This window comes from Saccopteryx leptura, chromosome 3, assembly GCF_036850995.1.
Source record: "Saccopteryx leptura isolate mSacLep1 chromosome 3, mSacLep1_pri_phased_curated, whole genome shotgun sequence".
NCBI classification, from domain to species: domain Eukaryota; kingdom Metazoa; phylum Chordata; class Mammalia; order Chiroptera; family Emballonuridae; genus Saccopteryx; species Saccopteryx leptura.
The window spans coordinates 8394520-8422324 of NC_089505.1; the positions used below are offsets into that span (position 1 = coordinate 8394520).

The 27805-nt window shown below is 54.0% G+C and overlaps 1 protein-coding gene across 2 annotated transcripts in view; it reads right to left on the minus strand.

Moving 5' to 3' along the window:
* The window catches only part of IGF2R (insulin like growth factor 2 receptor), a 108184-nt gene that overhangs the window by 21328 nt on the left and 59051 nt on the right, over positions 1 to 27805 (minus strand). For both annotated transcript variants that reach the window (XM_066372892.1, XM_066372891.1), the window contains exons 16-33: positions 27531 to 27708; positions 26572 to 26687; positions 25938 to 26106; positions 24557 to 24736; positions 22030 to 22131; positions 17362 to 17463; positions 15288 to 15486; positions 12060 to 12230; positions 11308 to 11451; positions 11043 to 11218; positions 10319 to 10406; positions 9503 to 9718; positions 8636 to 8766; positions 8257 to 8354; positions 5010 to 5146; positions 3813 to 4003; positions 2173 to 2299; positions 303 to 422 (exon numbers count right to left, since the gene is read on the minus strand). In XM_066372892.1, coding sequence (XP_066228989.1) covers positions 303 to 422; positions 2173 to 2299; positions 3813 to 4003; positions 5010 to 5146; positions 8257 to 8354; positions 8636 to 8766; positions 9503 to 9718; positions 10319 to 10406; positions 11043 to 11218; positions 11308 to 11451; positions 12060 to 12230; positions 15288 to 15486; positions 17362 to 17463; positions 22030 to 22131; positions 24557 to 24736; positions 25938 to 26106; positions 26572 to 26687; positions 27531 to 27708 — 2645 coding nt within the window. The remainder of the gene's footprint in view (positions 1 to 302; positions 423 to 2172; positions 2300 to 3812; positions 4004 to 5009; positions 5147 to 8256; positions 8355 to 8635; positions 8767 to 9502; positions 9719 to 10318; positions 10407 to 11042; positions 11219 to 11307; positions 11452 to 12059; positions 12231 to 15287; positions 15487 to 17361; positions 17464 to 22029; positions 22132 to 24556; positions 24737 to 25937; positions 26107 to 26571; positions 26688 to 27530; positions 27709 to 27805) is intronic.

Here is a 27805-nt window from a genome sequence, read left to right on the forward strand (position 1 = left end):
ATGGGTTCCAACAGCAGTTTTTCTGGTGACGGCTTTCTGCCAACCCAGACTTTCAGGTGCACAGCCAGCACTTGTCACGCTGTGTCCAATATGTTTTAACAAATGTTACACATCTAGTGTCACAGCGTAGGGCCGCGTTATCCCCCCCCCCCCCCGTGAGTGGCCCGCTGCAGTAGTGGACGCTGTGTGACCTTGGCGTCTCCTCAGCTCTCTGGCCGGGGGGGGGGGGGGGATGCGAAGGCTGGGGATCCCAGACACTTCAGGGACAAGAGACAGACGCAGGCTGGGGTCACAGCACTCACCCACGCCAGGGGAGCAGTTTTCGTTCTCCCCGCAGATACTGATGAAGACGAGCCCCTTCTCACTGTAAGCGGCTGTATGTCCAACTCTACCACCCAGAGAGTTCAGGTCAAACAGGTGCCCTGCAAGGGAACAGGACGCTGTGACTCCGGGAGCCTGGGACCGGGGAGCCCGTCACCAGTGCATGGGTCAAGTGGCTGTCCAGATCTCTGGCTTCTCACCAGGAAACCCCGCCCCTCTCATTGTGAGGGCACCCAAAATGCTCCTGACTGAAGAGGCCACCAGTCCTCAGAGTCGTTAAATGGCACCTCTTCCCCAGGAAACAGCGCCTGCCAGCACCCCCTCCCTTTGGAGTTGAACCACAGCAGCCACTGAAATTCTAGTGGGACACCTGGGGCTCGGACAGGCTCAGTGGCACCATGGCCACAGCCAGTGAAGAGCCACTGGCACCTTCTAGGTGCCCAGACTCAGGGCATGTGTCCTTGTCCCAGGTGAACTGTGACAGGTAACATGGACGCTGACTGTAACCAGCTCTACAAGCCTACTAGAGCCGATGTGACAGCATCTGCAGACACGGGAGTCGGGAGCACGGTTGTCAGGGAGATAGCCAGTCTTGTCTCCAAGGGCAGCCACGAGAACCGGGCTGGCAGAGCCCAGAGCAGAGGCTGAGCACACACAGGCCAGACACTGCTCCCCCACGCAGGGCTGCACAGGGACCCTCACTGTGGGGGGGTGACTGTTCCTCACTGTGGGGGGTGGTGACTGTTCCTCACTGTGGGGGGTGACTGTGCCCCTCACTATGGGGGGGTGACTGTGCCCCTCACTGTGGGGGGGTGACTGTTCCTCACTGTGGGGGGTGACTGTGCCCCTCACTGTGGGGGGGTGACTGTTCCTCACTGTGGGGGGTGACTGTGCTCCTCACTGTGGAGGGGTGACTGTGCTCCTCACTGTGGGGGGTGACTGTGCCCCTCACTGTGGGGGGGTGACTGTGCCCCTCACTGTGGGGGGGTGACTGTTCCTCACTGTGGGGGGTGACTGTGCCCCTCACTGTGGGGGGGTGACTGTTCCTCACTGTGGGGGGTGACTGTGCCCCTCACTGTGGGGGGGTGACTGTTCCTCACTGTGGGGGGTGACTGTGCCCCTCACTATGGGGGGGTGACTGTGCCCCTCACTGTGGGGGGGTGACTGTTCCTCACTGTGGGGGGTGACTGTGCTCCTCACTGTGGGGGGGTGACTGTTCCTCACTGTGGGGGGGTGACTGTGCTCCTCACTGTGGGGGGGTGACTGTTCCTCACTGTGGGGGTGGCTGTGCCCCTCACTGTGGGGGGGTGACTGAGCTTCTCACTGTGGGGGGGTGACTGTGCTCCTCACTGTGGGGGGGTGACTGTTCCTCACTGTGGGGGTGACTGTGCCCCTCACTGTGGGGGGGTGACTGTTCCTCACTGTAGTGGGGATGACTGTGTTCCTCACTAGGGGGGTAACTGTTCCTCACTGTGGGGGGGTGACTGTGCTCCTCACTGTGGGGGGGTGACTGTTCCTCACTGTAGGGGGGTGACTGTGCTCCTCACTGTGTGGGGGTGACTGTGCCCCTCACTGTGGGGGGGTGACTGTGCCCCTCACTGTGGGGGGGTGACTGTGCTCCTCACTGTGGGGGGTGACTGTGCCCCTCACTGTGGGGGTGACTGTGCTCCTCACTGTGGGGGGGTGACTGTTCCTCACTGTGGGGATGACTGTGTTCCTCACTAGGGGGGGTAACTGTTCCTCACTGTGGGGGAGGTAGCTGTGCTCATCAATGTGGAGGTGACTGTATTCCTCACTGTGGCAGGGGTGACTGTTCCTTGCCGTGCGGTTGTAGGGAGGGCTGTGTCTCACCTGTGGCGGGGTTGGTGACCTGGCAGTCACCATGCACGTTGGCCCGCAGGGGACAGGCGGCCACGCTGGGCCAGGCAAAGGTGTACTCGCAGTCCTCCACAGCGCTGATGAACATGGGTCTGGAGTTCTAGAGCAGAGGACAGGACAGGGGGTCGCTGACAAGACACACGTCTGATGTTTACCATCATGTAACGTGCACGAGATGGGGCCTGCGTGCTCCACGCCACCCGAACCCAACTCCTGCCCAGATGTCCAGGGAACAAGGCAGGTTTAGGACAGCGAGGGTCGGTACTTCCTCCTGAGATCCACTGGGGCTTCCTTCACACACACAGGGTGAGTGGGACACACCCAGAGCCGGAACCTGACCTGAAAGGGGGAGACCAGGACGGTCTCTCTGGCTCTACGGCACAGGACACAGGACAGAGGACACAGGACAGGGGCTGGGGACAAAGTGGACAAAGAGGCCCAGAGTGCTACTGGGGGCTACAAATGAGCAGATAAGTGATAGCGTTCTGAGAACCAGGTGAACTGAAATCATGACCAAGACAGAAGACCCGCCATTAATTCTAGGAATCCGGCCACCGTACTGGCTGTGACATGCCGGCCTGTCTCCACACTCTCGTCCCAGCTGTCCTCAGATACACTCCGTGACCACATCACCGCAGGCCACGCCGGCCCGGCACTTACCCACCCACCGCCCCTCCCAGTCCGCCCCTTTTCCCTCCACAGCTCGACGGCTCTGTCTCCCTCTGCCCCGGCCTCCCGGCTGTCACAGAGCTGAGGGTCCATGCAGTCCCGGCAACCCCACGTCTAGGCTGAGCGCCCGCACTGTCTGCCTAAGAGGAGCCTCAGCCGCAACTCCACTCTGAGGACTGGCCCAGCCCGATCACCCCTCGTCCCTGCTCCGCCCACCTTGGCCGGCCAAACACAGCTGGACAGAGTGGGCGCTTGGCCCTACACGGAGCGGCTGCCCAGCCAGACCTCATTCCCAGATTGGGTACGTGCCTGCTATTCCACAAACCACGTGCCTTCCCCAAAACCTCCTGCACGGAGACTAGTGAGCAGTCCTGAGATGCTGTTACTGTAGCCCACCGCTGCCGAGCTGCCCAGAGCCCCCATCCAGGGCAGGGTCCCCTCCCCATGCGTCACGGTGCACCAGCCGTGCTCCAGACACGATGCCCAACTCTTCTCCTCTCTGACCCCCAACACGACTGGGCACGACCAGGGTGAACAGCTGAGCGTGGTAACGAACCGAGGTGACCGACTGGGTGAGAAGCAGAAGAGCTGTGTACGGCCCAGGCCCCTCGAGCCTCCCGTTCTCCCACACAGCCCCCGGAAGACCCAGGGCGTGTTGTCCAGTATCGGTGTTCTCTACAGCCTTGGGGGACCTGAATCACATTTCACACGGAACCAATGAGTTCTGAACCCAGACTGCCAGGCCAGGCGTGTCAGGAGCCAGGGAATAACGGAGCTCCAGGACCACAGGGCCAGCCCGGCCTGCCCTCTCCCCGCACTGAGAAGCCGAGTCACTGAGCTTGACAGCCTGCGTCCCAAGGGAAGGAGGAGATGTCGGTCTCACGGGCCCCTCAGGTCCCACTGTCCCCAACACTGCCGCCCCAAGGCCAGGCTCTGTCACTTACTATTTGGTCATCGCTGCAGGTGAATCGGATGGTGGTCGACTTCTTCCGAATCCCATCTGGACACAAGTCGCCATCGACGTACTTCAGGACAATTGTGCCATCTTTCCACTGAGGACCATCCCTCACCCTGCCAAGGTTCACGGCCTTGGCGCCGATTAGCATGCATGCGGCCGCTTCCTGAGGACACGTCGCTGCAACAGGGGACACAAGCCAGTCAACTCGTCATCATTCTCCAGTCTAGAAGTGAACGTCCCCTTGGCAAGTGACATCAAACACGCTGCACAGGTCATTCTAACAGTCGCTCTGCAATCATCTATTTGTTACATAAATCACATGGCACTGACACCACGAATTCTCTCTTGTTCAAAGGCTGTGTGACCTGAATGGGCTGGGACAGGCATGGGGTATAGAGAGAGTCCAAGGTGTAACAACCAGAAGCACCTCTGAGCTTCAAAACCAACGAGGCTGAAATGCCCAGGTGGACCCAAGGGGACACTGAATGTCCTGCATGCATGTGTTATCTTTAATCAAGAAGTCACCAAGAGCTCTGCCACCTTTGCAGTCCCCAAAATGATTGTGCCATCTGTCCTGGATAAAGAAGTAGTTCTACTCTATGAATTAAGATCACGGTGTTACCAATCGGACCAGCACAGAGCAACGGGGAGGAGTCTGTGGCCTCAAACCACACGGAGGAGGAACACCACTTTTTGTAGGTGAAACACTGAGCCCTGTGGAATGGAGCCACATGAGGGGCGGGGGTGTATAAAACTCTGAGAAATCAGGACCAGTCTGCAGGACTCAAGAGGCTGTAGGTGGCACCGTGGTCACTGCAGACTGCTCCCAGTCCCACGTGCAAGTGACCGGGTCCTCACTACCAGCACAAAGGTCTGGATGAGCTGGTTCCTACGTCGTACAGAGACCCCTCACCCACGTCCTTCTCCACGTGGGCAGCAGGCACACCCCGTCTCTGTTCCACATCCCCTTCCTTCCTGTCCTGTCGAGAACACCCCGCCAACACGGTTATTTCTACCTTCTTCCCCTCCTCACGTTCAGAGAGACAACCCTGTTCCCAGCGGAACCCTGGGCACCAAATCACCCCGGGACATGCCGGGGACGGGCCAAACCTCATGCCCTTGAAGAAGCCCGTGCCTACTCACTGCCCCCTGCACCGACCACAAGCCACCCGAGGCCGCTCACCCAGACCGGAATGTGGAGACAGAGACTTGCAGACGTTGATGAGGTAGTGCTCGGTGGCCCCGGTGCTCGTCACCGCTTCCCAGTTGTCACTGTACCGTGACAGCGGCGAGAGGTCGAAGTTGTTGCCCGCCTCGTCTCTGCAGGGAAGAGAGCACCACGGTCAGGCTCAGGGGCGTCCGAGTCTGGAGCACGCGATCCAGAGAGCCTCGGGGCGCGGTGCCGTCCAGCCCCCCCCCCCACACCCTGGGAATCGCATCTTCCCTCCCCAGGGACAGAACCGGAGACGCGGCCGCCCCCACCAACAGTCAGAATCAGCAACAACCCAACTTCCGGAACCATCAAGACTTAGTTCAACGGAACAATAGATGAACAAAAGACTCCAAACAGCAAGCCTGGAACGGGAGTGGTCACCACGCCCAGGTCACTGGGAAGACGGGTAAGCAGCTCAGACACCGCGAGCACCCCCAGCACCGCCACTCTCACGGGCAGGCCACCTGCTGTCAAACCTGAGGCCACCGACGCCAGTTCAGTTAAAATGGGCTGGCGTTGACCCCTCGGCTCAGGCTAACGGTTTACTCACTGCACAGACCCCAAGTGCAGACTGTTACAGAGAGCCAGCACTCTATGTACCAGGCGCAGTGTCAACAGTGAGGAAGACCAGCACTCGGTCCTCAGGGAGTGACAGGTCCAGGGAAGACAGAGAAACAATCGTGGACACCACTTCCTTAGATCCGAGCATCTCAAAGGAGAAGGAAACACGTTCATCTGTTCAACACACTACGAGGTACTAAACTGAGGGGATTGTGAACAAAACAAATTAAAAATCACCTATCTTATGAAGCTTGCTGAAATTACAGTGGAAGAGAAAGACTGTAAACAGAAAACATGTTTTAAGTGTACGAGTATCAGACAGCAGTTAGAGCTATGAATAAATCAGAGAAGATAGGTAGGGGAGGGGATATAAAGTTGGGTGAGGGGAGCTGTGCAGTGGTCAGAGCAGGCAGGCCTCAATGAGGTGACCTCTGAATACATTCAGAAAGACAAGGAACAGCCAGGCCTTCAGGGGCCCAGTAAAGAACAGCACCGGCTGAGGGACGAGCAAAGGGCCTGTGGCACGCTGAGCCTCGCACATCCGAAGAAAAGCAATGAGCCTTGTGCGGCCAGAGCGGAGCAACTGTGAGAGGGTGAAGCAGCCGGTCAGAGAACAGAGGTCAGCCGGCGAGGTCAGAGATAACACACAGTAATACCGTGTGGGTTTCTCAGCTCATATTAAGAACCTCAGCCTATACATAGTTCCACACAAGACAGGAGAACCACGGCACTGAAGGGTTTCAGCAGAAGAGTGGCCTAATGGACGTACATTCTAAAAGGACCATTCCAGTCACTGCCCTGGACAAGTCTCCTGTGTGGTGGCAGTAGACGCAGGGAGACAACTCGGAGGTGACCGCAGAGATGCAGGTACAAGACGAAGGCAGCCTCAGCCAGGGCGGGGCACTGTTTCCAGACAGAGAACTCGAGCTATCTGGACGGCGATGGACCAAACACGGAACGTGAGAAAGGAGCCTCAGACAGAGCTGGCAAGAACCGATACGTAATCGGCCTGCGATGCCGACGTGCAGATCAGACCCTCAAGAACCTCAGGTCACAGAGTATCTGACACTAACGTGTTTAAAATCGTTAAAACCCTAGAAGCAGGAGCTGAAACTATAATAAAAGAATATGACACTGGGGAGGGTTGGGGAAAGGAATCACGAACTAGAACGAGTATCAAACAGAACTCCTACAATGAAAAAAGCCACAAAAAATGTTTTAAGAGGCAAACAGCCAGAACAGCATATTAAAACCAACTCAGAAGAGAATCAACAAACTGGAAAATAGGTCTAAGGAAATAGACTACAGTAGGCAAAACCAATGAAAAGAGATATTAAAAGACACATGGACAGAGTGGGGAGGCCTCAGATATGATTAACAGAAGTTCTGAAGGAAAAGAACAGGACAGGTTCAGAGTCAACGTTCCAGGACACGGCAGCTGCAAATTTTCCGAACTCAGGAACAGAGAAGCATCTTGGTATCTGGAGAGCACCCACTTCCAAGCACCGTACGTAATAATGAATCCCACCTAGACAAATCATGCTGAGGCTGCAGCACACACGCAAGAAAAACAAGTACAGAAAAGACAGTTATCTACAAAGGAATGGAAACAGCTGATAGAGGCAGACTCTCTGAACAACAGCAGCTGCCCGGGAGGGTGATGGATTGCTTCAAAGTGCTGACCGAAAACACCACATATAACAATTAATCTAGGAGTCTGTAATCGGCTAGGCTTAGGGTTTGGATAAAGTTAAGCCTTTTCAAAGAAAGACCAAGAGGTCTGCAGACTCTGTTAGAACGACTAAGCAATGTTTCCCAATGCAAGCGTGGTCTGCATCCCAGGACCTTCAGCCATGATGAAAGGAGCCAGAACAGGAAGCAGGCGCCGACAGGCTGCGCCCGCCACTGCCTGATGGGGGCTGATTCACTGACGCAGGCTCCGGTGCACACGCGGGTGCACGCTGTACCCCAGTGAGACCAGTACAAACAGCCTGAGGCTTTGGAACAACTTACAGAACAAGGGAAAGGGGATCTTTTGACCTAAACAGCCTACTTTCTCCCAAAGGAGCAGGCGGAGTGACAGGATACTACCATTTCTCAGCAGGACCCATCAGACCACGTGGTATTGCCAGCGTAAGCGATTATTTACAGAATATTGCAGATGCTATTTATTAGTTTTTAATTCTTCAGAATACCCGGGACTAGAGCCGGGTGGACCGTTAGTGTTACCACATATGACATGAACGGTCTGAACCCCGACATGGGTTGTGGCAGCACGAGGAAAGCAGGGAGGGCCTTCTTCACTGCTGTGCCCCAGACAAGCGGTGGCCGAGGGGAGGAGAGCGGAGGCCAGGTCGTGTCCTGGAAACTCTACCCCGCTCACACCTGTGAACCGTGCATGCCTTTCTGCTTTGACTGTGATGGACATCCCATGTACCTTAACACAAAATTACCACAGACTCGGTTGTGAAGTATTTTGGAGGGGGGGGGCGGTTAACATAATCCAGCCCCTCATTCTACTGCTAAGAAACTCAGACATAGAAAAATCACCTGGCCCATCTCACCCCACACCCCCAGACCACTAGCCATGAAAGCAAAACCCGATCAAGCTGTCAACTGTCCAAAAAAGGCATTAACAACACAGGCACAGACTTACTTGAAGGAACACTCTGTCAGGTCAAAAGGTGGGCAGGCATACTGCGTCCGCCACTCGAACAGGTAGGAGCAATCTGAGGTCTCCCTGAGGAATAACGGCTGGGAAGGTGGACAGGGACACACAGACACGAAATGGGAAACTGCCGTTAGTGTCCTTGCCGAGTTGTAAGGACAGGGTAGTAACGAATAAACAAGTTCACTGAAATTTACATAAACCAATCAAGGCTTTGACACATTCTCTGCAAGGAGTGCATTTAAACTACATTCAGTGGGACGTGTGACAACAGACAGCAGATTCGTTTTATAAAGACGAGACAGCAAGGGGGAGGCGGTGGCCCTCCCGCCACCACGGACACTCCCCGCAGGCTGCTTGCGCTTACCCTCTGGGTGCTGTGGTCGCAGTAGAAGATGATGGCGGTCGAGCGCTGGTACACCTTATGGCACGTGTCCCCCCCGGTGTAGTTCATTTTTAACAGCCCGTTCTCGTAGGTCAGCTTCTGAGTGAGGAGACCTGTTCAAGGAGCAGCTGATTAAACGAGGGCCCATCTGGGGGGTCCCCAGGCGGCCACGTGCATCATGACAAGCGCACGCGGTGTCCTGCACCCTGAATAACAGACAACCAAATTCTCCCGGCCAACGGGCCCTGTGTCCCCTGCTCCGTCACGTTGCAGCAGGACGAGGTACAACCAGGCTTCTCTCGCCCAGGGTTGCGACACGACAAACCAACCATGGGACAGATGATACACACTCCTCAGCCTCACGGGCAGAGACATGTCACTCCCTGTGTGGCCCCGAAGGGGGCTGCCCACCGAGGACAGCAGCTACTTCTTTTTTTAAACATCCTTCAGCTTATGGCCACTTTCCCTGCTGCTGAGACGGCATGATGACCCAACAGCCTGCCCTGCAAGTCTGAGAGCCAAGGCTTTAGTCAGTGGGTCCCCGGGACTCCATTCTAGAAAGTATGACCTCAGAACACCCATTACGGGCTAGCTTAGTGGGTCCCCATGTTGCAATAAAGACAAGAACTGAGAGGTGAGAATCCAAAACTGGCTGAAACCGTCACAACATTTGTTTAGCTCGCATTCTGATTCAGGAAACCCACAAGTGGACACGTGTGGACGCGATGTTCCCTGGGGACAATGACAGAGCGGCCCTTCCCCCTCCTCGAGAGAGAGGCGCTCCAGCGTGGCGCCTTCCACACCTGGCCCCGATGTTCCGCTACAAAGACAGGAGAGAGCCCACAGTACCTGCCACTTTGTGGAAGCCCAGGGGTCCCCGCTTCTCCTGGCACGAAGAGATCATCCGGGAGCCGTCACCAAGGGGGCAGGCACCGGAGGCCAGCTTGCCGCAGACCCGGAAGTAATAGGTGTACTCCCCAGCATTCACGACGGTGTCGTTCAGGGACAGCGGCTTCAGGTCGAACAAGTGGCCGTGCCTTGGGTCTCTCACCTCGCAGTTGTCCCCTGCAAGGACACATGGGCGCAGGGCCACCGTGATTACACACGTGGTTGTCCTTGCGGGCACAATGCTGCGATAATGTTTAATCAAACCAGGACCACCTTCACATAGGCATCAAACACATTTCCATCTTATCTTACTTTGTTTCTACATGTACATATCTACATACACACAACACAAACTGCCTGGCAAACAGCTTTCTAGAATGGACACGGTGAAGATCCACATAATCACACCAAACAAGACCCCCACTGATGTGCTCCAGGGTGGGGGGTCAATGACCCATCAACCCAGGCACATGGGACAAACACCCCTGGTAAAGTGGGTGATGCAGAGGAGTGAAGCAACCCCAGGACACGAAATTACCTGCTCATCTCTAATCACCATGCAGCACACCTGAAACTAACACAGTATCATATGTCATCTGTCACTGAAAAAACCTCCCTAGGTAACAGTCAAAAGAAAAGACAAAACAAAAGAAAGTATGCATCCACTAGCAAGTGTTTCATTGGAGATGAACCACCATCATAGGGCTTCCCACCCACAGTGCTGCTAAGAGCACCTGCTCCGTCAGACGCTCACACCGGCCGTGAGTGGGGCCTCACCTTCTGAGCGGACGACGGGGCAGGCTTCCACCGTCCGCCAGACAAACACGTACTCGCAGTCGTCCAGAAGCTGAAATGTTGGCGAGCCCTAGAATGGAAACCAACAGCTCACTTCCTTTTAATTACTTAAAAAAAAAAAAAGGCAAATGATATAACAATTAACGTTCAACTTTTAATCTCCTTGAGAAATATGTATAGCACTTATTAACCAAGTAAAACCTGGTAGAAAAGCCCTGGCCGGTTGGCTCAGTGGTAGAATGTCGGCCCAATGTGTGGAAGTCCCGGGTTCGATTCCCAGCCAGGGCACACAGGAGAAGAGCCATCTGCTTCTCCACCCTTACCCCTCTCCTTTCCCTCTCTCTCTTCCCCTCCCGCAGCCAAGGCTCCATTGGAGCAAACTTGGCCCTGGCACTGAGGATGGCTCCATGGCCTCTGCCTCAGGCACTAGAATGACTCCAGTTGCAACAGAGCAACGCCCCAGATGGGCAGAGCATCAACCCCTGGTGGGCATGCCGAGTGGATCCTGGTCGGGCGCATGTGGGACTCTGTCTCTCTCCTTCCCCGCTTCTCACTTCATAAGAAAAAAAATAAAATCTAGCAGAAAATAACACAGTCCATTCAAACACTACAGTGGCCTAGACACCACAATAAAATCACAGGCAACTTTTAAATTCGATAGGAGACCCAGTGATCAGAAGGCCACGAGGAATGGAGCCTCACGCACCGATGTGTGAGAACACTCCAGCGTGATCCTGGTGGAGTAGCGCTGGCTCCCACACTTGTCACCGTTGACGTAGACGATGCTCAGGGACCCGTTCTCTGCGGCCTGAGGACTGATCTGCACCACGCCCAGGTTCCAGCTGTTCTCTTCCGACACCAAGCAGGACCCCACTGCATTGCCTGGAAGAGCCAGAGATGCGTTTTGGGGTGCGGGTCGAAGGGGGGTGAGGGAAGGCCGAGAGAAGGCGGGTCACGTGCTCTGAACTCACCGTGGCATCCGGGAATGTATGGGAGGGGAGTGCACACACTCAGGTAGAAAGTTCTCCTCTGCCCTTCGGCTGAAGTGTCCACAGCAACCCAAGGCTTCCTGACTTTGCTTAAGCCACTCAGATCATACTCGTTCCCGGCGAGGTCTGAAACAGCGGAAACACGCTGAGTACCAGCCTTTCCCGGTAGCTCTGGAATAGTTATGGCCTTTCAACCCCAACCGGGCACTCGTAAAGGAGAAAAACGGAGGACAGAGGGGAGCCCAGGGGCGTTTCCTACTGAAACTCACACCCACTCTGACCTGCAAAGCTGCAGTTCACGATGAAGCACCCTCGACACGGAGGCGGGAACCCACCCACAGAGATGAGGGGTCCTAGGGACACTGTTTAGCATCTTGGGGTGCGCCTGAAGCAGCTTTATCCTCATGTTGTGTTCCTCAAGAAGCTCTGATAGTGAGTGTATTTGGTTTCTTTCTCCAAGTTTTTTTCTTTCTTTCTAAGAAGCTTCTAACCCCAAAATATAGCTTAACACTTTAATTATCCCAATGTTTCTTCAAGAGAAACATTCCAAATCCAGACATCATACAAAAAAAATGTAACACAAATGACATGTTGCCAGTGTATTAAAACACACCACACACACACACACACACATGTGCACATGCACTCCCACATATACACAATCACACACATGCTCACTCCTGCGCGCACACACTTCTGAGCAGCCTCTCAGTGTCCGGTCCTCCAGGCCTTACCTGTGACCTGGCAATCCACTGGAGAAGGTACGCAGGCCAACCCTGTTTCAAACTCAAAGTAAGTGTGTCGGATCCCATAGGCAGAGTCAATGTCTTGGTGCAGGAATTTGGCGATTCCCGGGTAAACGTCATCGTTGCAAACAAAGCGGATGATAAAAGCATCACTGGACTCTGAAGAACAAGAAGGCCAGACCGTAAGAAACTATAGCAAATCACAGCGGGGCCCCAGGACAAAGCTTCTGCCGGGAACAAGCCTCCAGGCCACTTCTGAAATGAGGCCGTCACAGCACCAGGTCCGTCTCAGGGGCCTGCTCTGAACCAGAGTGACCACGTTCGTTGCTACAGTGACCTGCATCCAGATGGGCTGTCCTGGAACCAGGGCTTTGATGGTCCTCGACAGGGTGGGGCCAAAGTAGGCTTACTGCTGTAAGTACACAAAACCGAGTCTCTTCTTGTGTCGTCACTTCTTATTTTACTTTGCGTATGAACTGTAAACCTACTTTTTCCCACCCTGTATTCCAGAAAATGTACAAGTGCAACACGTGTTTATCAATACAATGTAACTCTCCTCTAGTGATTTAATCAACAATCTTTACAAAGTTCCTACAACGCCCAGGATTGAAATAATGGAGCTTCTGCTCAGACCAGTGGACCCATAATAAGTGAATTGAATGAGCCCTATGACAGGCCAGGAGGCGAGAAGTGAAATGAACGGAAAGCAGGGACAGGCATAAAAAAACCCAAGGGTGCTGGGATGAAATGTGACGATTCTAAAGGCAGTGGCCAGACTCCCTGAGAAGGTGACCTCTGAGCCACACTGGAAGGAGAAGGAATGAACCACGCGGCCATCCTGAGGGAAGAGCATTGAGGACGGGGGAACAGAAAGGACCGAGCCTCAGGAGGGGAGGGTGGGCGAGAATGTGCCTCTACGGTGTTGGAACCAGGTCAGAGGACTGAGCGAGGAGGGTGGTGGGTGACACCCCTCCTCCCCCAAGAGAAGCAGCATGTGTCCAGAAGCCACTGCAAGGGCACTGCCTTCTCCTCGGGGTGCCTGGGCTCTAAGACTGAAAATACCCCTCTGGCTGCAGTGCTGAACAGACTAAATGGGGGCCGACATGGGGTGGCCAAGGACAAAAGCAGGACCACATGCAAGAGGGCTCCTGCGGCCGGGGCGACCGCGCAGTGCGCCAGGCTGGAGGCTGCCCTGAGTGAAGGACCCGTTAACACATCAATCCCCATGATACTCTGGCAGGTGGATGACATGTCATCACGTCTAGTTACCACGGGAGAAAACTGAAGCCCAGAGAGGTTAAGGAACAAGCCTCAGGTAACACAGCTGAAAGGGCAGATTTACACCATATTAATGAGCCCAACCCCCTGGCATGCTGGGGCCTGGAATCAAAGCTACAGAAAGCACGTTAGCAGCCGTAGCCACACGACCACAGTACTACCCTGTAGGAGACAGTTGAGTCAGAGCAGGAAAAGGAACTCATTTGTAAGTGCCTAACCCAGTTATTTTTAAAAGTACTCTGAAACTGGAGAGCTAATGGATTATAAGAAAATAAATACGTAAATAAAGCGTGTGGGGTATGGAGGTGAGCAAGAATTGAAGAACGTTCCATCTCTGAGGGAAAGGGTTACCACCTCCCTGCTCTCCTACAGAGTTCGCCCTCAGCCAGCTAAAATTCCTCCCTGGAACTTCCACCTCTGGTCCCACTCCTCCCCAACAAATGACACAGGACAAGCCTCATTCCTTTTCTGAAGGACAGCCCTTCAAAGAGCTGACAAGCAGCCCCCAGACCCACGCTTTCGGACCTCGAAGTTAAAAAGCTTTCCCATACTTTAAACCACCCTTCATGGGAGTCACGAAATGATCCCTTTGCTCTCCGTCCTAACAGTTCTCTTCCAGGTGCACCAAGCTTCCGGCGTCTTTGAGCCTGAGCCGTGACACCTCAGATCACTGAGGACTGTGGATGGAGCCATCCCTCCGTCCGTTCCGTTTGCTGACAGCCTCCGTAATCCAACTGCCCCACCTGCGTCTCCGACTAAGCGGTGGGAGGAGCACAGGTTAAAAGCCAGACAGGCGTGGATTCAAACCTCAGCCCTGCTGCTTACTAGTGTGCAGCCCTGGGCAGACGACTGCACCTCGAGTGCTCGGTTTCCTCACCCGCAGAAGAGGAATGGACTAACTGGCAGAGCCAGGATTAGAACCAAAAGACCTGGCTCCTAGCCCTGGGCTCTGCCCACCCTGGGCCAGGGGCAGGGCACGGGGCCTTTCCAAGCCTTCGTCCTTTGTGAAGTGAGGAGGTGGTTAAAGCAGGAGGGCGTGAGGACTGCTGAGGGTTGAGAGGCACGGGGCCGGGAGAGCCAGCCAGCAGCGTGCACCCGGGGTCTCGACACAGGAGGCACTTAATGCAGCGTAGCTGTGACTCCGTCACCGCCGGCACCGTCCTGCCCAGCCTCCGACTGGGTCTGGTCATCTGTGATACCAAGTCCCTGCTGTACAGCACAGTTGCAGAATAGAGTAAAAATGTGAAGAAGTTAACACATAGACGTCCCAGGTTTGATTCCCAGTCAGGGCACACAAGAGAGGCGACCATCAGCTTCTCCCTCCCTCCCTTCTCTCTCCCCCTCCTGCAGCCCTGGCTCAACTGGTTCGAGCACATCGGCCCCAGGTGCTGAGGATGGTTCCCTGCAGCCTCTGCCTCAGGTGCTAAAAAAATAGCTCAGTTGTGAGCATGGCCCCAGGTGGGGGCTGCCAGGTAGATCCTGTTGGGATGCATGAGGGAGTCTGTCTATCCTCCTCTCGTTGAAAGAAAAAAAATCTAACAAAGAAAAAAAATTTAACACTGTACGTAAAAGTATAATGAAGACTGAGTAAGGGAAGAGAAGGAAAAAAGGAAATCTAGGAAAAAGCAAAAAAACTTTCATTCTCGTTACCCATCTCTTCTTCAGTGCCTGAAAGGAACAGGACAAAAAGAGAGGGACAATGTCCCACATCGAGGGGACAATGGATGAAGGACACCTGGGAGAAGGGTGTGAACGGGCATCAGTGGTCCAGCGACCTCTCTAGTCATGGGATCACATTTGAGGGACATCTGAGGGACCAGGGTGCACACAAGGACTCTGAGACACTGCGGGGCACTTCCAGGACACTCAGAAAGGGTGACAGTCTGAGAACCATCCGGACACAGGTCAGCTACACAAACACCGCAGCTCTGGGCTCACCTTTGTCTTCTTCAGAGTGGAGCCCTTCGTAGATCAGCGTCATGAAGCCCTCTGTGGACAGCTGGAGGGTTTTCTCAAGTCCGACCAGCCTCTCCGGTTTCAGATCGCTGAGATCTGCTGTCTCGGTCGCAGCCTCACAGCCAGACGCTGGCTTTCCTTCCAAGGTCCCGCAGACCGCCATGGTGCCGCACACGTTAAACTGTGGGCCAGACAGTAAGAACTGGACACGTTAGCTCAGGCTGCTTAACTCCCCACAAACAGGAGCCCCACACAACCCACACGCTGCCGGGCTCAGCCGCTGTCCTCTCCTACACAAATCTCCAACTCTCCGTGTCTGGGCAGTGAAGTCTGGAAGTTAGTGCAAAGCCAAAACTGACAGCCCAGATGGCAATGCCCATAAATTGCCTCAGAAGCTTGGTCCATGTTTATTAACACATTCACGGCCGTCTGAATGCGTCAAGATACATTTCAGACAATACCACACGTGTAGCAGAGAACATGTGTCGGCTGTAATTTCACAGGATGTCAAATTCTGTTAGAGACAGTACACGACTAGAACCATGTCGATGAAACCTCAGTGTAATGAGATAGCCCTATGCCTCTCAGAGATGTTGATACAGCTCCAGTGAAGTTCGGATACAGTCCCTGCAGCTATGAAAACGATGTAAAATGTGCTCCTCCTGGTCTGAAGACAGAAAGGTAAGAACTCTACCCGTTACGTGAGCACGGACAATGGACACAAAATCAACGACTACGCACTGAAAGTGTTTTTCTAAAAGACCAAAGTCTCCTACTTAAGAAACTGCCAGTTATTACAATGTCAAGTAGTCAGGGTCCATCTTTTCTAGCATGTTCTATAGAGATTCACTTTATCTAGAATGTTCTCCATGAGGTTCAACGAGGTTCTAATCTGCCTCTCACACTCTGACAGGCAGCTAAATACATTCTCACCTATTATACACTTGTTATAAACCACCTGCTATAAACCAAATCCTGGACTAGCAATTTGGGGTGCAGGGCAAGGAGCAAAAACCCCAACTGCCTCTGAGTGACAGGTCTCACCAGGTGTTTTCCTGGGATGTGGGACAAGCCACGTGCTCACTTTTTCAGTGTGACATGTGCCTACCAAGTTCCCTTCTGCATCGAATTTTTATACAACATTCTCATGACTTCCTGTTCCCTATGTGGGTTTTGCTACAAGCATTTAAACAAACCAAAGTACATACAGATTTCTTAAAGCTTTCTCCCTCTCTTTCTAGCGGTGCTGAGTCTGGAAGACAACGGCATCTGTGGAGATGTCCCCCTGCTGCTCCACGCACCTCGTCGGGACTGTCTACAAAGCGGAACCGTCAGAGGCGCCCAGAACCGTGATGTTCAACCTTCCTCGTCTCAGGCCACACAAACTGATGACTAAAATTCTGCGGCACACCAAAAAATGTATTTTTTGCCCAACTAACAAAAAACTAGAGGTAGAATTTTGATGGACGGCTACTACGGTGTGGACTATTGTCCTTTTTTTTTTTTTTTTTTTTTTTTTGACAATCTTAGGGAAAAGAAGTCAATGCCCCTGACTAAACAGTCAGGTACTGAATGTTTAAAAATTCTTGCAGCTCACTGACTGAAAATGTCTGCTCTAGAACACGGCCATCTGGCTCGCTGTCCTTTTACAGGGAACTGCAACTACCATTTCCTCTCGGCTAGTGGTTCTCAGTCCCCAGTGGGCACCAGAATCACGCACAGGGCTTGCTAAATCCAGCTGTTGGCCCGAACCCATAAGGCAACGCTAATGCGCCTGGACTGGGGACCACCGCTCTAGACACAGCGACTGATCAGGGACAATGTGTTTCCTGAAGAAGGACTTCCTCGTGTCTGCAGTGTACCAGCATGGGGGTGACGGCTTCATCTCATGCCCTGAAGTCCGGAATCTCTCCTCTCCTTCTGGGTGAGAGCTGCCGTCCGTCCCAGGGTCCTGGGCACTTCCTAAGGACACCTGCCTCCCCTGCCACCAGCTGCAGGTGACTTTATGCACCCTGTCCTCGTTCTAAGGCAAACCGGAACTCATCATGTAACTTACCAGAAAAGTCTTCCCGATGCCAGACACCACGTAGCCCTGGGTACTGTTGAGCGGGTTAAGGTCGAACACATACCCGCTGTTGGGGTCCCTTATAGAGCAGGCCTGCATGAACAAGGCGGGAAGAGACACATTGAGACCAGGTCCTCGAGAGCCCGGCAGACAGAGCACCTGCCACGTGTGCCCATGTGACTCCCCAGACCCTGTGCTTCTCCACTGAGCTTCAACCCCAGTGAGAAAAGCTGCCCCGGCCTCGTCCCCGGCCCTGAGGATGTGCCCGGAAGTCTGCCCCGGCCTCGTCCCCGGCCCTGCAGATGTGCCCCGAAGTCTGCCCCGGCCTCGTCCCCGGCCCTGCAGATGTGCCCCAAAGTCTGCCCCGGCCTCGTCCCCGGCCCTGCAGATGTGCCCGGATGTCTGCCCCGGCCTCGTCCCCGGCCCTGCAGATGTGCCCCGAAGTCTGCCCCGGCCTCGTCCCCAGTCCTGCAGATGTGCCCCGAAGTCTGCCCCGGCCTCGTCCCCGGCCCTGGCAGATGTGCCCGGAAGTCTGCCCCGGCCTCGTCCCCGGCCCTGCAGATGTGCCCGGAAGTCTGCCCCGGCCTCGTCCCCGGCCCTGAGGATGTGCCCCGAAGTCTGCCCCGGCCTCGTCCCCGGCCCTGCGGATGTGCCCGGAAGTCTGCCCCGGCCTCGTCCCCGGCCCTGCGGATGTGCCCGGAAGTCTGCCCCGGCCTCGTCCCCGGCCCTGCGGATGTGCCCCGAAGTCTGCCCCGGCCTCGTCCCCAGCCCTGCGGATGTGCCCAGAAGTCTGCCCCGGCCTCGTCCCCGGCCCTGCGAATGTGCCCAGAAGTCTGCCCCAGCCTCGTCCCCGGCCCTGCGGATGTGCCCCGAAGTCTGCCCCGGCCTCGTCCCCGGCCCTGCGGATGTGCCCGGAAGTCTGCCCCGGCCTCGTCCCCGGCCCTGCAGATGTGCCCGGAAGTCTGCCCCGGCCTCGTCCCCGGCCCTGCAGATGTGCCCAGAAGTCTGCCCCGGCACGGGGTGCAGGCGGGAAGCCTCTCTGGAAGATCTCAAGGCTGCTAAGCTTACCTGAGTAAGACCATTGAGGACCTCTACGGGGAAAGTTAGGAATAATGAGGAACAAACATGGTTCTTAAAATCATCTTAAGAAAGTTGATGTAAGAGTTCTGTTTTGTCTCAGCGCGCACTTAGAGACAGCCATGTCTTTTTCTGCCCGTCCACTCTAACAGGGGAAGGGCAGCGGCCACACCCCAGAAAGCGCTGATCAAGGATGGGGGGCAGCATTCCCCTTCCCTGCCCTCCCCAGGAACCCACCCTGTGCTGGGGCATCATTCAGGTGAGCCTAGGCTCTGCAGTCATGCTCCCAGCAAAATTCAAAGAAAGCAGAGATGGAACTACGTCTCATTATAGAAAAAACAGCCAGAACTAGAGACACAGGAGCTGCAAACAGGGCTCACTGGGAGAAAGTGCCAAAGCCAAAGAGGGGACAAGCCCAGACCACGGGGTTCACTGCCAAGGCAGAGGAGATGGTAGGAGAGCAGCTGGAATGGAATCAGAGTGAACACCTGCAGTACTACAATGAAAGAGGAGGGCTGTCTCCTATAGATACTATCCCAGTGCAACAGGTGGGCTGTCTCCTATAAATAACATCACAATGAAGGGAGCTGTATCCTATAGATAACATCACAGTGAAGGGGACTGTATCCTATAGATAACATCACAGTGAAGGGAGATATCCCATAGATAACATCACAGTGAAGGGGGCTGTATCCTATAGATAACATCACAGTGAGGGGGGCTGTATCCTATGGATAACATCACAGTGAGGGGGGCTGTATCCTATGGATAACATCACAGTGAAGGGGGCTGTATCCCATAGGTAACATCACAGTGAAGGGGGCTGTATCCTATAGCTAACATCACAGTGAAGGGGGCTGTATCCTATAGATAACATCACAGTGAAGGGGGCTGTATCCCATAGGTAACATCACAGTGAAGGGGGCTGTATCCTATAGATAACATCACAGTGAAGGGGGCTGTATCCTATAGATAACATCACAGTGAGGGGGGCTGTATCCTATAGATAACATCACAGTGAGGGGGGCTGTATCCTATAGATAACATCACAGTGAAGGGGGCTGTATCCTATAGATAACATCACAGTGAGGGGGGCTGTATCCTATAGATAACATCACAGTGAAGGGGGCTGTATCCTATAGATAACATCACAGTGAAGGGGGCTGTATCCTATAGATAACATCACAGTGAAGGGGGCTGTATCCTACAGATAACATCACAGTGAAGGGGGCTGTATCCTATAGATAACATCACAGTGAAGGGGGCTGTATCCGATAGGTAACATCACAGTGAAGGGGGCTGTATTTTACAGATAACATCACAGTGAAGGGGGCTGTATCCCATAGATAACATCACAGTGAGGGGGGGCTGTATCCTATAGATAACATCACAGTGAAGGGGGCTGTATCCTATAGATAACATCACAGTGAGGGGGCTGTATCCCATAGATAACATCACAGTGAGGGGGGGCTGTATCCTATAGATAACGTCATAGTGAAGGGGGCTGTATCCTATAGATAACATCACAGTGAAGGGGGCTGTATCCTATAGATAACGTCATAGTGAAGGGGGCTGTATCCTACAGATAACATCACAGTGAAGGGGGCTGTATCTTATAGATAACATCACAGTGAGGGGGCTGTATCCTATAGATAACATCACAGTGAGGGGGCTGTATCCTATAGATAACGTCATAGTGAAGGGGGCTGTATCCTACAGATAACATCACAGTGAAGGGGGCTGTATCTTATAGATAACATCACAGTGAGGGGGCTGTATCCTATAGATAACATCACAGTGAGGGGGGCTGTATCCTATAGATAACGTCATAGTGAAGGGGGCTGTATCCTACAGATAACATCACAGTGAAGAGGGCTGTATCCTATAGATAACATCACAGTGAAGGGGGCTGTATCCTACAGATAACATCACAGTGAGGGGGGGCTGTATCCTATAGATAACATCACAGTGAGGGGGCTGTATCCTATAGATAACATCACAGTGAGGGGGCTGTATCCTATAGATAACGTCATAGTGAAGGGGGCTGTATCCCATAGATAACATGACAGTGAGGGGGGGCTGTATCCTATAGATAACATCACAGTGAGGGGGCTGTATCCCATAGATAACATCACAGTGAGGGGGGCTGTATCCCATAGATAACGTCATAGTAAAGGGGGCTGTATCCTATAGATAACATCACAGTGAAGGGGGCTGTATCCTATAGATAACATCACAGTGAGGGGGGCTGTATCCTATAGATAACATCACAGTGAGGGGGCTGTATCCTATAGATAACATCACAGTGAGGTGGGGCTGTATCCTACAGATAACATCACAGTGAGGGGGGGCTGTATCCTACAGATAACATCACAGTGAAGGGGGCTGTATCCCATAGATAACATCACAGTGAAGGGGGCTGTATCCTATAGATAATATCACAGTGAAGGGAGCTGTATCCTATAGATAATATCACAGTGAAGGGGGCTGTATCCTATAGATAACATCACAGTGAAGAGGGCTGTATCTTATAGATAACATCACAGTGAGGGGGCTGTATCCTATAGATAACATCACAGTGAGGTGGGGCTGTATCCTACAGATAACATCACAGTGAAGGGGGCTGTATCCGATAGGTAACATCACAGTGAAGGGGGCTGTATCCTACAGATAACATCACAGTGAGGGGGCTGTATCCCATAGATAACATCACAGTGAAGGGGGCTGTATCCTACAGATAACATCACAGTGAGGGGGGGCTGTATTTTACAGATAACATCACAGTGAAGGGGGCTGTATCCCATAGATAACATCACAGTGAAGGGGGCTGTATCCTATAGATAATATCACAGTGAAGGGGGCTGTATCCTATAGATAATATCACAGTGAAGGGGGCTGTATCCTACAGATAACATCACAGTGAGGGGGGCTGTATCCTATAGATAACATCACAGTGAAGGGGGCTGTATCCTATAGATAACATCACAGTGAAGGGGGCTGTATCCTATAGATAACATCACAGTGAAGGGGGCTGTATCCTATAGATAACATCACAGTGAAGGGGGCTGTATCCGATAGGTAACATCACAGTGAAGGGGGCTGTATCCTATAGATAACATCACAGTGAAGGGGGCTGTATCCTATAGATAACATCACAGTGAAGAGGGCTGTATCCTATAGATAACATCACAGTGAGGGGGGGCTCTATCCTATAGATAACATCACAGTGAAGGGGGCTGTATCCTACAGATAACATCACAGTGAAGAGGGCTGTATCCTACAGGTGACTGACAGGCACTGAAATCGTTTAGGTGCTGGGACGAGATGACTCAGACCTCCGCACTGCCGTGCCCACGGCCTCGTCAAAGGGACAGTGGGATGAAGAAAAAGAAGAAATCAGGGAGAAAACCTGGATCTGGGAGTGGGGGAGGGAAGGAATGAAGGGTGACTTCCAGATGCCCGCTGTCAATGCGGAGGAAATGGTGACGCAGGTCACAGGTGTGGAGAGGGCAGGAGCGGAGCCAGGCACTGGAGTGGGGATGTCAGGCAGCCCAGCCAGGGGCCCCAGGATGGCACACATACCTCATCTGTGTGTGTTGTGATCTGGATCGGACAGGCAGCCTCTGTATTCCACAGAAAAGTGACCACGCACTCCCACACAAGAGAAAATATCGGGTGGGTATTCTGAAAGAACAATCCAGAGTAACAGTCAATCTAAGAAAACGGAAGTCAATCTAACCAAAAGAATTCCAGGCCACCATATAAAAATGGCCAAAACCTCCTGACACTTGATTATGTGTCAATCGACTGGCTAGGTGCCTAATGGGCATTACCTAAGTATAATTTTACATCCTCATTACTCCTGTTGTGGAGATACTATCTCGAAGGCTTGGATGCTAAGATATTGACATGAGGTCATGCCAGCTCTAAGGAGTGGAACTGGGATCCAAACCCAAGCTCGGGTTCACGTTCCGGATTCTGAAAAACGCTCCCAACAGGAGCACAGAGCGCAGTCAGACAGGACAAAAGATGACAGGCTGTACAATTTCATCTCTGGAAGCTCAGAAACAGGCAAAGCTGGACCACAGTGTTAGAGGTCAGGACAGGGGTTGAGACGTGACCAGAAGGGGACATTCAGGGGCTCCTGGGTGCCACCAGCGTCCTGTTTCCAGATGTGGGGGGTCTGGTGACACAGGTGTTCCGATTTGTGAAAATGCACCCAGCTATTACCAGTCCCTTACACTCTGTGCACTCCCCTGGGAGCGTGCCAGTAAAACGCTCCCAAGGGCTTGACACACTGCCACAGGTGAGCACCGCCCAGTTGCTGGTGGCAGCGGCTCCACCAGGCGATGCAGACAGTTTTATTACATTTCTCAACTCAGCCACACTATGAGCCCTTGAACCAGGCTCCGTGATTACCTGGCACAGCACACAGAGGAGAAACTGAGGCACAGAGAGGCTAGGACAGCTGCACAGGCTTGCAGGTGGAGGAAGAGACAGTCCCCTCACCCCAAGCCTCCCGACCTGGGAGCCCCCACCCTCTCGGCCTCGGCATCCCCAACAGTGAAAGGAAAACACGCCCGCCCCATCTTGGCCTCACACGCGGTGGTGGAAATCAACTGAGCCTTCACCGTGACAATTCTGTGACCTGCACAACACTGTGGACATGACCTTCTTGGCTGAGTATTTCCTGGGCCTGTGCTACCTACAGGGTCCTGGATGAGATACACTGTGACAGTGTTCAACTGCTCTGAAAACCTAAAACCACCGTCCAAACCAGGTGTCACTGGAGACTAAGGATCCAAAAGAACTTGCTGAACTGCCCAGTATCACCATGACAACAAGAAACCAGACTGGGGGGGGGGCAAGGAAGTGGGCAAGGCTCCAGGCGGGAACACGCAGACATGCCCAGGACGTCCCGAGGACCCGGCTGGGTGACCAGGACTCCTTCCTGAGACGAGGGAGGAAAACGGGAAACCAGAGCTCAGGCTAATAGAGTAAGGAACATTCCTACCCTGCACAACCTGGGCTGCGCTCAGCCAGCGGGTCGGGCCGCTCCTTATCAGAGAGACCTTAGACTCTAAAGAAAATGACCTCTTGAACAGAGAGGGGCTGGGGTCTGCGGGACCACTGGAATGCAAGCGACAGAGTCCGCCGGACAACTGAGAGGAGGGGACACGTTCCGCAACCTCATTTCAGTGGAGCTAGAACTGGAACACAGCCTTAGAGAGTGAGTGGGCTTTGAAATAATTTATTTAATAATCAACACACACTCCGACATCCCCACTGTGCGTTTTCCTAATGGCTTGGCAATTATTTGAAAACCACGTGACCCAGGTATAAATGTAAAATTCCAGGTAAAGAAAAGCAATTCAGTTTGAGTTGACCGAGTTCTGGAACTAGATACTGGTGGTGGGTGCTCAGCACTGCGGAGATACCGAGTGCCACTGAGCTGAACACCTAAGCAACGGTTACAATGGTAAACTTGGGTATATATTTTTTGGTATATTTTTAAAAGCAGTCGGGATGCTACAGACCGGCCTGGAAGAACTTACGCCTGGAGACTTCCTCCCGCTCTGCCTTTCCTGAGGAACCCGGCGCCAAAGTATCGCCATCACCTTCCTACTTCCCGGCCCTACTTTCTTATTCTGTTTTGCCAACACATTACATGTACGCCCCTCACTGTCCGCCCATGGGCTGGTGCCAAACTGAGCCTCCCCGTTCCTGTGAACTGCGAGCCCTGAACCAGCTCTCAGACCCGTTCTGCTGCCAGGCTCCTCGGCCAACCCGCTGGCAAGAACGGACAGGCAGGACGGTGCCTGGAAAACTCGGAGAGAAAGCTCAGAGCTACAGATAACCGCACAGTTTCGTGTTGTCACATACCAGCAACAACAGCACTGGCTTCAACTTCAGAAAGCACAGACACAAAAGCCCTACGACGAGCTCCCTGCCTCCTCACGTCTCCATCTCATGCTGACCTGAGAAGAAGTCAGGGCAACCCGATGCCCCTCCCACACAGACTTGTTCACCTCTGTTCGGGAATACACCAGGTGGTACTGGTCCCAGAAAGACCCCAGGGCAACCCCGTCCCAGGATGGGCACTGCTTACCAGGCTGCCCCGGGAACAGACGAGATGGATCCTGGTGATGTAGGTGGTCTGTACGCCATCGCTGGTGGTGCACGCTGAGCCATTCAGGTACTCTAACAGAAGAGTGCCGCTCTCCTCCACGGCGGGGCCCATCGTGGCCAACCCCAAGTTACTGACAGAGACGACTTCGGTAAACACACCCTGCAGACAGACACGTCCCTTAGGGTCCCCTCTGACTGCACCACTGCTACAGCGGGTTCCTGTGACTCACGATCGTCTGCGGTCTACAAGGTTGCTGTGAGTGCTACGCTAGTGCACATGGAACATACAGCCCTACAGACAGGGAAGCACGTGCCTCTACGTACACAGACCTCACTTAGAATACGATCTTAAATCCTCACAGTGTCTCATGCTTGTAGACTGTTGTCTTTACAACTAGGAAAATGAGGTTCAGACACAGAGACTTGTCTCCCCTCTAACAGGCATCAGGGGCAGAACTCAAACCTGGTCCACCTTCCTGGAGCCAGGAGCTTCCGGCCCCACATGGCCCTGCTCCCCACGTGTGGGGGACGGGGCTACAGACTAGGACATAGAGCGCCCCTTGTTCCACCTCAGTGGGAAACGTGCATGTCAGACCACTGTGCCCGCGTCCCAAGTGACCGAGAAAGCACTTCAGTTACTGACTTCGGTTCAGTTACTGTCAGCTCTACAAGTGCAGAATCTGTGAGCATCGCGCGCTGGCTGTCCCGAGGCCCCGGCTCCCACAAAGGGCGCACGCGTGGGCGCACACACGCGCCACAGGGGACTCGGTCCTTCCCCTCAGCACTCCAGACACCTCCGAGGTCGCCAAGGACATGCGCCAGGAAGAGGACGTTCCCGGCGGGCTATTTTTAAAGCAGCAGCACACGGCCGTCTTTATTTTAAGAGCCACCGGGTAAAGAGCACAAGGGAACAGACCCAAGCGCTGCTGGCAGTAACCGCGCCTGCCCACGAGAAAGGCCGCTCAGGGCCCCAGCCAGAGCGATCCTGTGGACCCAGTGCATCACTGCGAGGCTCCCAAGCCAGCTACCCCCCCCCCCCCCCCCCGCAACTGGCCAGGAGCAAGAGCTGTCGGAAGCTAGAACTGCTCTTTCTAGACATCCACTGCTCCAGGTCACTTCTGAGTTAAGGCTCAACACTCCGCCAGGGGCTTCCTCTGCCCCCTTCTGTGACCCGGGGTTGCCAACGCCAATGCCTGTTTGGGGTTCAAATCTGAATGACGATTCACATTCAGTTGCAGCCATGGGAGCCCCCCGTGTTAGCAGCCAGTCCCACTTTTATCTGGGAGTCCCGAGCTAACCACGGCCGCTCATCGCGGGGTGTGGTAGGAGGGAGACTGGGACGAGCAGGCGGGCCGACTTACCTGACGGTTTTCGTATCTCATCTGGCAAGCGGCCGCATAGCGGTCACAGCCCGGCACGGGGCGCAGAGGCCGGCACACATTAATGTAGTATTTCCTCCACGTGTTGTGTTCTCCTGCGCTGTCCAGGGCGTACCAGTTTCCATCAGGGCCACCTTCCGACCTCGCAAGACTAAAATTATAAAGGAAAGGTATGCTTTATCTGGCCTCCAGGCTTCGGCCTGACAATTCCTTCCTAAGAAGTTAGAGAAATGCAGAGCAAGGCAGGCCCTCCCAAACACACTACAGAGGTGGGCTCACCGGGACTCACAACCCCCGTGAGCATGCTCCACTTCTGCTCAAGTCAGCACTCAGCACACCCGGACATGCCCCGCCCCTTGGGATAGACAGTCACTGACTTAAACGATGTCGCCGACATCTAAGGCTTTGTGGCACCAAGTCCAGTTACGCAAAGGCTACCAGGCCGCTTCTAGAATGCATTCTGCTTGGGACTCCCCATCTGGGTCCTGCACCCCGGAACTAACTAGACTTCCGATCAGTGGCCCAGTTAAACGCTCACCAGCAAAGCCTACAGAACTTCAGCACTAACTGGACCCAGGCCCGGGCTAGGGCCAAGGGCAGGCTGACCCCACCTCACCTGGAGAGATCATACTGCTCCATGGTGAAGGGGTCGGTCACCACACACTCCAGGGGCTCCTCTGGGCAGGCGTAACTGGTATACCACCGGAAGTTGTAGGTCGAGTTATCTTCCTCCTAAATCATGTGGTAAGGAGCAACAGGGAGGGATGACAAAGAGAGAGGGAAACATTACGTGAAGCCAGCATTTAAAAAAAAAGTGATCAGTGCACCTTCTACGAACACACTACAGCAGGGATCCCCAAATTTTTTACACAGGGGGCCAGTTCACTGTCCCTCAGATCATTGGAGGGCTGCCACATACAGTGCTCCTCTCACTGACCACCAATGAGAGAGGTGCCCCTTCAGAAAGTGCATCGGGGGCTGGATAAATGGCCTCAGGGGGCCGCATGCAGCCTGCGGGCTGTAGATTGGGGATGCCTGCACTACAGGAAAAGGGTTGCTACTTTGCCCATCTCGGTTTATTAAAGGGGAGAACGTCCAGTAAAAAATTAAGGTGGAAATCTAACCTCTGTTCAGTGGGAATGAGGGAGGTGTTTTGTGTCCAAAACCAAGAGGATTGTGGGCTGTCACTTAGGTGTATGGCCCAGTCACTGGGGTGTATGGCCCAGTGGATAAACAGCTCATAAAATGACAACTGCCTAGGGTCCTAGCAAATCTAAAAGGATGAACTGAAACCTCACAGGGTGATAACTTCCCCAGGAAACCAGACTCACAGCTCAGCTTCTACACAAACGGCCATGGCAGGCAGGCTCGTGTAGAAGTCACGGGCAGCCAGACCACTTGACAGTCCGTCCCCAGGGATCCCCCAGCCCACACCTCCCCTGCGGTGAGAACCCCATCTCACTCCAGAGAAGTCGGTGGCCCTGCCGCGACCCCTTTCTTCTCTCCTCCCGCCTTCACGCGGCTGATTCCCTCTCCCAGGCGGCGTACGCATGGGCACCCACGGCCCATTCCCACCTGATACTCGGGCACACCCACGCCAACGTCTCGGTCACAGAGGAAGGTGATGAGCGTCGCTCGCACCGCGTGCTTGTCGTTGTTATAGGGCGTGCCATCCTTGTAGTTCAACTGGATCATCCCATCGTAATAGGAAAGTTTACTGTTGCTCCGTCCCAAGTTCCAAACCTTCTTATCACTAAACCAAACAAACGTCTCTCAGAAAAGATGCCAAGACCAGACGCGGGAGGAAGGGCTGATGCACAGGGTGGGGGAGCAGCTGGGACAGGTCCCAG